The sequence below is a fragment of the Penicillium robsamsonii genome (assembly GCF_028829455.1).
Source record: "Penicillium robsamsonii strain IBT 29466 chromosome Unknown utg000001l_segment0_segment0, whole genome shotgun sequence".
NCBI classification, from domain to species: Eukaryota; Fungi; Ascomycota; class Eurotiomycetes; order Eurotiales; family Aspergillaceae; genus Penicillium; species Penicillium robsamsonii.
In genome coordinates, this window is record NW_026643219.1 from 1084009 (window position 1) to 1096545 (window position 12537).

Here is a 12537-nt window from a genome sequence, read left to right on the forward strand (position 1 = left end):
GTATGCACCGAGGCAAACAAACAAGGCGAACTGGTTAGTTACCTAATTTGTAATGTAACCAATCTATCTAACTAGTTAATGTGACTGCGCTCACAGCTGCATTTGAGTCATGGGATACATTATATATGTGGCTGCAGCAACAACCAGGGTCTGGGAGTCCGGGGGAATATTTGACGAATGGCACTGCTCTCTAAGATGCTCCCATTTTCAACGACGATCCTATCCAGTTCAAACTGTTTTTACCCGAGGTGTCTGATACCTAACGAAAGTTCACAGCTCGCTGACTGGTTAAAAACCAAGGCAATCTACAACATAGTCTTCAGCTGTGCAGTCACATCAGCACATTCCTCCCGTGCGGGGGGGAACAGCGAAAGTCTATTCCCTTTTGGGTATGCGGGATTCAATAGATGACGATCTCAAGCCCTTGTACATCGTTTAGACGAATATCACTTACCGAGTATCTCATGTACAATGTTCAGCTTCGTTTTCGACCTCAGGGTACTTAGGCAATGATCTTATGCACTTGCAGGTAGCTCGTTCCTCTTCCCACTATATCCCTCTCTAGTGCAATTGTATAAGAACCCGTATCTCCCCAGGAGATTTCGACCTTTCAAGGGCTACAGTCACTCAACACGTCTTTTCTGCTGATACCACAACTCTATATATTGGGAACCCACCTCAACAATGGCTAACTTTCGCTTGAGCGTTACCCTTGCTGGGGTGGCTCTTGGGACACTGGTATTTCTGCAGCTGATTGCGGTATTCAAGCTCGATGTCCAGTCGCAGGCGCCTTTGCCTAGCTTTAGTTCCAACTTCAACCAGTGGAAAAGCAGAGCAAACGCGGCAGCAGCTGATGATATCTTTTTGGTCGGGGCAGGCAAGGCAGACGTAACTGGGTATGTCTATGCTTAATTTTTGATAAATAATGTAACAATCTGGGCTAATAAGATCACTAGACCGGTGGTGGAGCTTTCTTTCGCTGGCTATGCTAGTTTGGACCAAAAAGGCACTGGTCTAAAACAGAGACTGTATTCTCGCGCCTTCATCTTCGCAGACCCAAACAATCCCGATGATACTTTTGTGTACCTGGTTCTCGATACACTAACGGGTGACACGGCTGTGCGACATGGTGTCCTGGAGGGTCTCACTGCGCTTGGTGGGGAGTATGCAAGGTACGGCGAACACAACGTAGCAATGACGGGGACACATTCGCACTCCGGGCCTGGAGCGTGGATGAACTACTTACTGCCACAGATCCCAGCATTGGGTTTCAACAAGCAAAGTTATCAGGCCATTGTTGACGGCACTATCCAATCAATTATCCGTGCCCATGAGAACTTGGAGCCGGGTCGGCTCTCTTTTGGATCCATCGACTTGCAAGACACCAATGTTAACCGTAGTCCTTATTCATACGATCATAACCCGAAGGAAGAGCGAGCGCGGTATTCTGCCAATGTTGAAAAATCCCTCTCGCTCATTCGGTTTGATCGCGAATCTGACGACAAAACAACGGCTGTGTTAACATGGTTCCCTGTTCATGGCACATCTATGTACAACAACAACAGTCTGGTCAGCGGCGATAACAAAGGTGTCGCAGCTTATCTCTTCGAGCGTAGCGTTGAGGGCGATGCGAGGTTCACTGAAGATGCCGTTATTGGATTCTCTCAAGCAAATGTCGGAGACACCTCCCCTAATATCCTGGGAGCCTGGTGTGAAGACGGCTCTGGAGAGAAGTGTCGGTATGAAGATAGCACCTGCGGTGGCAAAAACGAGGATTGCCATGGTCGAGGACCTTTCTTCCGTGAGAAGGACAATGGAGCGAAGAGCTGCTTTGAGATTGGGCGCCGCCAGTACTCAGCAGCAAAGAAGCTTTACGAAGAAATGGACACCACTCCTATCAAAATCACTGGAAGTTCGGCAGTGAAGGCTTTCCATGTGTATCAAGACATGAATGGCTACACTTTCCCCTCGCCATTCAACTCTAGTACGCTGACGACTTGTCCTGCGGCTATGGGGTACTCCTTTGCCGCTGGAACTACGGATGGACCTGGTGCCTTTGACTTTACCCAGAATGCTACTGGTCCATCTGGAGACAACCCCCTGTGGAAAGTTGCGCGTGCAGTTATCCACCAGCCAAGCAAAAAGCAGCAGCAGTGCCAAAGCCCCAAGAACGTGTTATTGGATATCGGCACTCTTACCGAGCCTTATGCATGGGCCGCAGACATTGTTGACATCCAGGTCTTGCGAGTGGGTCAGCTGTTCCTCGTTATCTCTACTAGCGAAGCTACCACAATGTCTGGGCGACGCTGGAAGGAAGCTATTGCGAAAGGAGCAAAGGATCATCTTTCTGTTTCCGACCCTCTAGTGGTACTGGGAGCCCCGTCAAACAGTTACGCACACTACGTGACAACTGAGGAAGAGTACAACATTCAGCGCTACGAGGGCGCTTCCACACTCTACGGCCCAAACACACTGGCAGCCTATGTCAATCTGACCCTCACATACCTACCATATTTGGGAAGCTCCTCGCAAGTTGCCAAACTTCCAGCCATCAAACCTGGCCCCACCCCACCGATCAACACAAACCGTTCATTGAGCTTCATTACGGGGGTTGTGTATGACGGAGCGCCCATTGGCAAGCACTTCGGAAACGTGCTTTCAAACCCGGGGGCTGGGCCCTATGGGCCCGGAGATATTGTCAAGACGACCTTTGTGGGCGCTAATCCTCGCAACAATCTGCACCTCGAATCGACCTACGCTGCAGTTGAAAGAAAAAGCGATTCCGGTGCATGGAAGGTCGTGCGCAATGACCGCGACTGGAATTTGGTCTTTAACTGGAAGCGGACCAATGAAGTCCTTGGCGAGAGTGAAGTGACAATTCAATGGGAGATTGAGGATGAGTATTATAGCGTCGACACTGCCTCCCCCCTGCAGGCTGGGACCTATCGGATGCATTATTATGGCGACTCAAAGAGCCCCCTTGGTGAGATCTCGTCATTCGAGGGCATTGGTGGGACTTTCACGGTCAAGACTTCATAGTCTGACTCGTTTATAATATGGTGGAGTGATAAGTTGAATGGAAGGTGTCGAACAGTCTAATTGCCAAAGTATATGATCCCCGAAGTAACCAAGCCACAGTAATTATTTCCCATATTACGCGCCCGTACACGTAGCAAATAAAATGGCCAGGCACTCTCGTTCTACAAATATACTCAGTCCATATGTCAACATGCAATCTTCAGTAAAATAATAAAGTGGTCCTGCGCCTGCAGCTGGCCAATCACCACGCGTCATCGACCAGGGCTGGGCGCCTACTGCAACATCTCTTTGTCGCGCGATCTATTTCTAGCATAGATTTCGTCCCACAAAGAGCCCCTGGCAATAGCGGTTCCCTCTGGGACTAATAGTATTGGGCTACTGGGCTTTATGAGGAAAACTTCCAAGGTTGGGAACAATGGGTGACTGACAGGAAGCCCAAGCCCAACTCGGCCTATGAAACCCCAAAATGCAGATATACCAGCTAGGATCCTCGATGGATGTTTGACAGAATCTCTTTCCTGTTAAAGCCTCAGCTTGCTTTATCTTGCCCCATTCTTTTGTTTCCCTTCGCGTTTGTGGTCCCTAGTGATCCAGTCATTCTTTCATTTGCAAGCCGTCAAGACGCCTCCCAGGGCTTGTATACACATTAATTTCATAATATTTTCTTTGGCCATGCTTTTCTATATGTGTGACTGTTTATATCTCATTCGAGCGATCTATTATATCTCTGTCTGAACACCCAGATTTCTTTACAGTCCTACTTTCGCTTTCGAAGTTTTATCCTGGCGATCACTTCCAACACTCTCGTTTCTAAATCAGGATGTTTCGCTGCCAGTTCTTTTTATTCCTTCTTTTGCCATCCATGGCATCGGCTGGCCCGATATCTCGCTGGCTGCCTCAGCCATTGGAGGCACCTGAGCCGACTTCTTCTCTTCCCTTATTGCCGGATATCGAACGACGTGGAGCTGGCGGTATCACCGAAATCACGCCTGTTGCGGGGCCTATTTCGGCGCCTACCCAGAGCCCATTCACGAACGACGAGCCAATAGTACTTTTCCCCTTTTCTAAGCCATTAAGGTATCAAGCTAACCAACACTCAGAAACCAACGACCTCTCAGAAACTAACGACCTCTCAGAAACCAACGACCTCTCAGAAACCAACGACCTCTCAGAAACCAACCAGCACTCAGAAGCCAACGACGACCCAGAAACCAACGACCTCAGAGAAACCAACCAGCACTCAGAAGCCAACGACGACCCAGAAGCCAACCAGCACCTCTCATGCATCCACTGCGACTCGGGAATTCATCAACTGGTCCACATCCACAAATCCAGGAGCGCTGCGTTCATCAACTAGTCTCTTACCTGTCTATATAGTCCCCATCTATATGTCAAGCACAGCACCCTCCCTCGATTCTTTGGTGATACCGGGTGCACCCCAACCTTCATCGGCTGGGCTTCTAGGTGGAGCAAGCAGTATCAAAGCTGCCACGACCACACCACCAATATCGGCCTCTACGGCCATACAGCCACCAATAGCACCGGTGCCTACGGTGCCTATAGTGGCTACAACTAGTCGTTTAGATTTGGGAGCCATTGCGCCCCTAGGAGGAGCAAGCAGTAGAAATTCTTCTACATCCACACGCATGCTCCCAACCTCCAGTCCCATCCAGCTAGCGAATTCTACGCAGGCAAAATCCATGCTAGTACAGCCCCCCACGTCAGGATCCAAGCCAGTGGTGACTGTAACCGAGCCTGTGATTGTCTATGTGACCAAAGGAGCACCAAGTCCCTTTTCTACCAGCATTGTCCATCATGCAGCCAGTGTCAACAACTCATCGGTGTCGCCAGCAAAACCAACGGGAACACCGTCCGTTGAACCAACAACTACGTCTTTGAAATTTGTGACCATTCATTCCACTGCAACATCGGTCGTTTATGAGACTGTTTACCCAACATCATCACCTACTTCATCGGTCTCGCTGGCCCCAACTGGGGGCCCTCCGAGTGTGAATGCAGCGCCTATAGGGACCGGCCATGCCAATGGAACGTCAGTTGTGCCTCTGGCTGTCAACTCGACAGCACCACCGCTTCCTTCTTCGTCTTTGCTGTTGTCGTCCTCAAGAGAAATTTCTCCTGTGATGACAGCTCACGTCACTTCCGCGAGTGTTGTTCCTCTGACAGTTTACCCACCTACATCGTTGTCTTCTGAGTCTTTATTGTTGCCGTCTTCAAGCGAGCTTGCTTCTACAGCAACGGTTCATGTCACTTCCACAAGTGTTGTTCCAGTCACAGTCTACTCGTCAACATCGTCATCTCCTTTGTTGCCGTCCAGTGAAATTGCTTCTACAGTGACAGTCCATGTCACTTCCACAAGTGTTGTTCCAGTAACTGTTTATTCGAAAACATCGTCATCTCCTCCGTTGTTAAGTGAGACTGCTCCTAGTGAAACTGCTCCTAGTGAAACTGCTCCTAGTGAAACTGCTCCGAGTGAGACTGCTCCGAGTGAGACTGCTGCTCCTAAAGTGACAGTCCACGTCACTTCCACGAAAACTCTCCGTGTAACCTTTTATGGGTCGACTACTACACGATCAGCGGAAGCTCCACACGCAGCAGATCCCACATCTACCGTGGATGCCAATATCGCTGCCACGACCTCCAAACCAGACAAAGGCATACTTAGTGTGAATCCGATTGTGCCGTCTGGCTTTATCACAATCACTGAGACTCTGACCGAGATAAAAACAACGACGGTGACAGATCGCATTACTGAGACTGTTACTGCCACTGTCACTCGGGATTAACGGTAATATTGAGAGGAAAATGTCTATCTTATTTATTTATTTTTAATTATCGAGCCTTTCTTTTATGAGGGATTATTTTCTTTCGTATCTCACAGAATATATTCTCTGCATCGCCCACTATTTATGTCCAACTATTTTTTTTTAACCTATAAACCACAAGTTAATACAAGGAAGCTATATTCAGGCTGAACCATAAAGAACCTGTTTTGCGTGCTGCTGATGGCGGGGCGATGTACATACCTTGAATAGCTTTTGCTATCGTATACCCAACACCTAGCTCCAAAAGATCATTGTCAACTTAGCCCCATATAGGGTTGTGTGTTTATTTCCATGAGATATCCCTTCAAGTCTCAGATAAACGCCTGCAATCGAATACTATGATCGCACATATACATCAACTACCTCTACCTGGCCTTCCACCTAACCCTCCCAACCCACATAGCCCAATCCCGCACATCCTCCCTCTCACAAATCCTCTCAATAGTAAACCACTCCCTAGCCAGCTCCTCATTACTCGCCATGCGATGCACGAAACTATGACAAGCACGACAAAGCCACGCCACACTATTCAACATCCACTCATCATGCCACCCTTTCTTAACAACCTTTGCATGCACACCGCGCGGAATCAAATGGTGATACGAGAGCGGGATCCAGTCACGTTCGCAGATCTCGCACGCGTCTGCGCGCGTGCTCGCCCACGCCGGTGGGCCATTCGTCACGCTCGATGTGTACTCTGTCAGCACGGGCGTGAGGAAGTCCAGCAGGTCTGCTGCGTCGGGGATTATGCCATAGACAAGTAGTGAGTCAGTTACGCTGACTGGGATTGGGGAGAATAATGATTCGAGCGTGGCGCGTGGGAGGGGCGTGTCGGCGTCTGGGGGGATGTAGAGGGTTGATAGGGCTGGGTCGTGTTGGATGGCTGCGTAGCTTAGGGTTTGGAGGGGAGTCGGGAAGGTGGTGAAGGTTTCTGAGGCTAGGAACTGGGCGTTGTTAGCTTTGGGTCTTGTTAGTTGTTGACTTCAGTGTGTAGGCTTTGTTGGGCCTGAGGGCTGGTTGCTTTGCGCTGGGTTGGTCTGGTTGGGTGTATGTACATCAACAAATTCAGCGAGCTCCTCTGGATCTGCTCTCCCTGTGGGCACTGTTGTCACTGTCGCTACGTCTTTGCGCTTGCCCTTTGGCTTCCGTCGCGTTGGCTTTGGCTTTTCCTCAGAGCAGGCCACAATGGCATTAGACAGACACTCGCGGAATACAGCATAGTTCTCATTGGAAGCCATTGGGACTCAAATGGGAGAAAAGGCCGTGGCCTTGCACCTGGTTTCAAGAGAGGATGTTGGGCAGAGTCTGTTTTGCCCCACGGAAGATTGACATCATTCATCAACTTATTCTTCAACCTTGTAGACCTTGACTTGACCGCTTACCCATTCCAAGGTCATTAAGAAACATCATAACAGCCAAGACAATTGTCGCTTTTGTTGTCGCTTTTGTTGTCGCTTTTGACCTGTATGGCACTTTACTGTCAACTGAATCGATCGCCAAACAACTAGAGAAACACTATGACAATGCCAAGGCACAGTCGATCTCCGTGCTCTGGAGGCGGTATCAACTGGAGTACACATGAAGATTGAACAGCATGGGCAAGCAATTTTTATTAAGCTTGGCGCTCCAAATTATTGACGACCAACAGGCCGCTATGAAGAATTCTCAGCCATCACACGTAACTCCCTACTGCACGCGCTGACCGACAACGAGCAGCTGAGCGACGACACCATGAACACTTGATGCAAAGCTCATGACAGTCTCTCTACATTTCGGACGTGAATCCAGCTTTGACCCATATAGCTGCAGACCTAATCATCCAAGCTGCGAGATTCTCCAACGGTACGAAAACTATGGTATCCAACTCGGTATTGCGGTCCAAGGACCTTGCGCCACACGCGAGCGTCTTCCAAGATCTCGTCACCGTAGACGAAGTCAAGCAACATAAGCCATCGAAGGCAGGTTACGGACGCTTAGCGAAACAAACATGCCAAGACCCATCGCAGATGAGCAAACTTTGGCTGATTAGCGGCAACCCTTTCGACATTGTCGGGGTGCGCGCTACAGGTATGCAAGCTATACGGGTTGATCGCGTTGGTACGGGATGGAAGGATGCCATGGCTCCAGATCTACGGCCAACGGTCATTGTACACAGTCTGGAGCACATTGTGAACGAAATTCCATAGACATCGGCTTTAAACCGAGGCGTCCAACATTGAAATTCGACCAAAGGCTCCAGACACCAACAGGCTTGAAAAATAGGAATGTACAGCTGATTATATTCCAAACGCTCCACGCTTGAGTAGAAGAGTCTGGGGTAAGCCAGCAGATTTGGTCTTTCCTCCCATTTCCCCTCCAGAACAGTGATTGTAACAAAAGTTCAGAGTGAATAGGGAGGAATTCAGTTTATGTGAAGAAGAAAAGGAAAAGGGCGCTCGGCGAAAAATTTCTCTATGAAATAGTACCGGCTTAGTCATCCAGACGGATACTGATGGATCACGTGAAGTCTTATCGATAAGGTGCTGCCTGCTTTCGAACTCGTCCATCGCCGTTGGTAGGGTTTCTTTGAAGCTGTGAACCTGCAAGCCATGTCGCGACTCCTAGATCCTAGCCGAGCTGCTTGGCTGTATCCTCTTTGGGTATGTTATTTTGGGAGTTGTCTAAACTTCAGGACTAACCTACATAGGGAATCTACTATTTTGCGTCAAATCGGTTCCTATGGCCTCTCTTCAAGGCCCGCCTTCTCCCCATCGTCCTCCTTTCATCCTTCATATACTTCATCCTTTTCTTTTTCACCTACCTGCCCCAGGTCGCCTTCCTTGCTATCTTTCAGGGCAGCTCGGCATGGGTAAGCGGCGCATTTCTGGTGCTTGGTGAAGGCGCAGCGATCGTTGCGGCACTCTTCGAGGCATTCTTTGTCGATGAGACTCTAGTGGATATCTTTGATGCAGTCTTGGTGAATGAGGGCCAGGAGGAGCTTGTTACCACCTCGCGGATCATTTATCCCGAGCCCGGCAACCCGGCCAAGCGTCTGGGTACGCCGACCACCAGTGCCGTGTACTCTCCATTTTCGTTCCGGCAGATAGCCGAGTTTATTATTCTGCTTCCGCTTATCTTAATCCCGGTGGCTGGCACTCCAATGTTTCTAGTTTTGACTGGCTATCGTGCTGGCCCCTTCCACCACTGGCGTTACTTTCACCTACTGGACATGTCCAAGCAGCAGAGAAAGGAAAGTATTAGACGGCGTCAGCTGCAGTACACTACGTAAGTTATGTTAATCCACTCTGTCGACATGAGGTCTAACACAATCTAGCTTTGGAACGGTGGCTCTGATCCTCCAATTGATTCCTCCTTTCTCTATGTTATTTTTGATGACCACGGCTGCTGGTTCGGCACTTTGGGTGACGGATATCGAACGCAAGCGACGAGCTATCAACCAGCAGTCCAGTCGACTTGGTGAGCAATACCATGACGATATTATGCCATGATCTATACAAGATACATCTCTTTCGGGTGACCGACGTTACTGCAAAATGCATCTAATCTTCGATTCCTGGTTCCTAATCCAGGCGAATGGTGGGGACCCCCTCTATGACATTAAGGAAAAACCGACTACAGCCCAATGATTCTTGTCAAATTCAATTGTAATTCCCTCTGATTAATTTTGTAGAAAAAGGGTCTGGAGCTTGTTGGATCATGAAGGGCACGTGACTGCGTCTCAGCGATTATTTTTTTTGCGAATATATTCACATTATGATATTAGATTGGGGTTTATCCTTAGCAAAGCATCAAAAATATCTGATAGTTAGCTGCGTTGACAGAGTTCAAGTACCCCAGATTTCCAAGCCCCGAGGTTTGACCCGCTTAGCAATCCGGAAGTGTGTGACCCCGGACTTCGAATAAGAGATCCGGATCTCTTCCCCGAGATTTCCAGAGCTTCAGCTTTTAAAGTTATTGGCTTATTTCCGAGTTTCGGGACTCGGACTTCGGTATTCCTTTGGTTCATAGGGAAGCCTGTCTGGATGCTCTGACTTGTCTTTGGATTAAACATGACCTGACGGTTCGTGGGGTCATATCGGCAATTTGCTCATGGACCTGAAAACAAGGCTGCGCAAGGCCTGCGATGCCTGCAGTATTCGGAAAGTGAAGGTATGGGTTTTTTTTGTCATAATCTGCGGAAAATTACTGATTTCTATGCAAGTGTGATACCGGTGGGCCGCCTTGTCGGTCATGCGCTAGCTTGGATATTCCCTGCACCTATGAAAGACCAAGCAGACGCCGCGGGCCTCCCAACCGCCATGCAGAGGCACTTAAGAAACAAAAGCGGGAGCCTGAAGATGTAGCGTCGCTGAGCCCGGCGGACTATCCTGTGGCGACGACTACTCCCCTGGCAACGCCATTCACCAACCCTCAATCTGCATCGTTCCCCCTTTCGGTGGAATCCATTTGTTCTTTGCACACTATGCAGATGCTGCTCGATGACTTTTTTACCTACATCCATCCTTTGGTCCCAATTCCACATGAGCCTTCTTTTCGAGCAGCCTTTGAGCGCAGGGAAGATGTAACCAACCACACGTTTTTGGCACTCTTGGCATCAATGATTGGACTGCTAGTGGCTTCCTTTCCTCGACGACCTAAACTTCGGCTCAACACTGAAGCCGAACGCACCGCTTTCCCCAATTCCATAGCTCTAGTAAAGCGGTGCCTTGACGTTGCTATTCAAGCCCGCGGGGCCGGATATCTTGATCGCAACGCCACAGTCTACGACGCGGCGATCAGCTATTTTCTCGCTATATGTTCTGGGTATATTTACAACATGCGCCGATGCCGTGTGTACCTGTCAGAATGCCGAGTCATGCTCCAAGTGTATGATTTATGCCGGTCTCCGACCACTACCAACCGCTCGTTCTCGACACTAGGGCCCGCCAGCCCACCATCAGCGTCAGCAACGGTGCATGATCAATTACCACATAGTTTCACGGAAAGCCAAGGCGTCGACCTCATCACCCAAGAGCTCGGACGGCGTCTGTTCTATGTCACTTTTGTCGGATATCAGACTCTACACCAGATGGGCTCTTCAGACATCAAGGTTCATGTTCCTCCGGAGACACCAACGGACCGTTATCCACCACTCCCGCTGGAGATCGACGATGAATTTTTATTCTCAACACATGCTGAGCCGCAGCCATCCGACCGAGTTTCACAGCTAGTCGGATTCAACGCAAATGTCCGCGTCTACAGCTCATATACCGCCCTGTTAGCTTGGGAAATAGCATTTGGTAGCGGTCAAATCTTTGATTGGGAACACCAGCGCAACAGCATTTGGGACTGTCTTAAGCAAGCAAAATCTGCACTAAGCAATGTTGCTGCTGAGTTGTCTCTCCGCCATCCCGAACACATATCCCCGGCGGGTTTGTCAGGTCTTGGCGGAGATGATACAGTCTTCAGTTACTCGAATGATCACATCCACCAAGAACGACGTGCTATACAGTATGAGATCCAGAAAGCCAATATTTACGCTAGTCAGCTATCCACCAGATCTTATCTGGTTGAGAAGTACTGGAGCCTTTTCGAAACGTTTTCAAAGTATGGAATGTCACCTACATTCACTACCCCAGGCGGCACCACGCCACATATTATAATTGAAGGAGGACCCAATTCAGTACCAAGTGCGAGTGCGACTCCCACTGGCACAGCCCCGTCAGAAACAAACACCCATGCACGCACGGACTATATCGGCCGTATGATGGCCGAAGAGCGCAAGCTGGTCATCAAAGATCTCTTTGTGCTATTACGAACAGTGAATGAAGTGAACATGGAGCCGAACGGCGCAAGTATTGTGCGTTATAGACCGCCATTTACCGCTTGTCGTGTATCAAACTAACAAAAATGACACTCCAACAGACCAATAAAATCCGGCAAGTAGCATCCACCCTCCTCAGCCTCTCCCACCGACCGAATCAATCCACAACCGAAATCCCAAACCTCACAACTGCTGCGGCGCCATCGCCATCATCAATGACGTCCCCACCAGGCCATATCCTCACTGCCACAGAGGCGGAGTCTTACCTGCACGCATTCATCGAGACACTTGTCCGACTAGAATGCCATTCTCCCATGGGTGATGCAGCCAGTCCTGCCGACGGCGTCAGTCCGCAGATGAACGGCCGCGCTATGAGCTATCTTAGCGATTATGAGCGGGATCAAGAAGAATTGAGCCAGTGGGCGAGCTTGAAGGAGTACCAGCAGAAGTTTGCGGAAGCTGGTGGTGTTTTGTATCAGTTGTAGCGTTTTCAGCATCTTTTTCGTATCGTTCTTTTCCATTCAAGATTCGTGTGTATTGCCTTGGGGTAGGAAGGCCCGGACTCTGGCGCGTTGGATCACGAATGGATATTATATCCTTCATTATTGACATACAAATGAACACATGAAAGAACTTATGTTTGATATACTTTAAATATCGCGTCTCTCATCACCTTGAGCTAGCTGGGTATTTAGAATTCGACTTCGACAGTTCCGCACGAGTCCAACAAAGCGGCCGCTATAGTCCCAGCATGTTAAAGTCCTACAATGTCAAAAACAGGAGTCGTACGAGCAGGCGACTGTTCTTGTTATATATAAGAGAAGTGAACGATAATGTGGCCATTCGGCCATG

General features: G+C 49.2%; 6 protein-coding genes across 6 annotated transcripts; 5 read left to right on the forward strand and 1 right to left on the reverse strand.

Moving 5' to 3' along the window:
* Positions 1-684: 684 nt before the first annotated feature.
* Positions 685-3039, forward strand: N7447_000448 (neutral/alkaline ceramidase; the record flags this gene model as incomplete). Its single annotated transcript, XM_057224724.1, has 2 exons — positions 685-896; positions 957-3039. The coding sequence occupies 2 exons, from the start codon at positions 685-687 to the stop codon at positions 3037-3039; spliced, it is 2295 nt and encodes a 764-aa protein (XP_057088740.1).
* An 862-nt stretch (positions 3040-3901) lies between these two features.
* On the forward strand, positions 3902-5843 carry N7447_000449 (uncharacterized protein; the record flags this gene model as incomplete). The annotated part of the gene is made up of 2 exons (XM_057224725.1): positions 3902-4087; positions 4140-5843. 2 exons carry the CDS (start codon positions 3902-3904, stop codon positions 5841-5843), a joined length of 1890 nt encoding a protein of 629 aa, XP_057088741.1.
* Positions 5844-6247: 404 nt separating this feature from the next.
* On the reverse strand, positions 6248-7120 carry N7447_000450 (HNH endonuclease; the record flags this gene model as incomplete). Its single annotated transcript, XM_057224726.1, has 2 exons — positions 6248-6826; positions 6938-7120. 2 exons carry the CDS (start codon positions 7118-7120, stop codon positions 6248-6250), a joined length of 762 nt encoding a protein of 253 aa, XP_057088742.1.
* A 356-nt stretch (positions 7121-7476) lies between these two features.
* Positions 7477-8068, forward strand: N7447_000451 (haloacid dehalogenase, type II; the record flags this gene model as incomplete). Its single annotated transcript, XM_057224727.1, has 2 exons — positions 7477-7560; positions 7643-8068. The coding sequence occupies 2 exons, from the start codon at positions 7477-7479 to the stop codon at positions 8066-8068; spliced, it is 510 nt and encodes a 169-aa protein (XP_057088743.1).
* A 402-nt stretch (positions 8069-8470) lies between these two features.
* N7447_000452 (uncharacterized protein) lies at positions 8471-9370 on the forward strand (the record flags this gene model as incomplete). Its single annotated transcript, XM_057224728.1, has 3 exons — positions 8471-8521; positions 8569-9146; positions 9196-9370. The coding sequence occupies 3 exons, from the start codon at positions 8471-8473 to the stop codon at positions 9368-9370; spliced, it is 804 nt and encodes a 267-aa protein (XP_057088744.1).
* A 601-nt stretch (positions 9371-9971) lies between these two features.
* On the forward strand, positions 9972-12170 carry N7447_000453 (uncharacterized protein; the record flags this gene model as incomplete). The annotated part of the gene is made up of 3 exons (XM_057224729.1): positions 9972-10031; positions 10084-11721; positions 11787-12170. The coding sequence occupies 3 exons, from the start codon at positions 9972-9974 to the stop codon at positions 12168-12170; spliced, it is 2082 nt and encodes a 693-aa protein (XP_057088745.1).
* Positions 12171-12537: the final 367 nt, after the last annotated feature.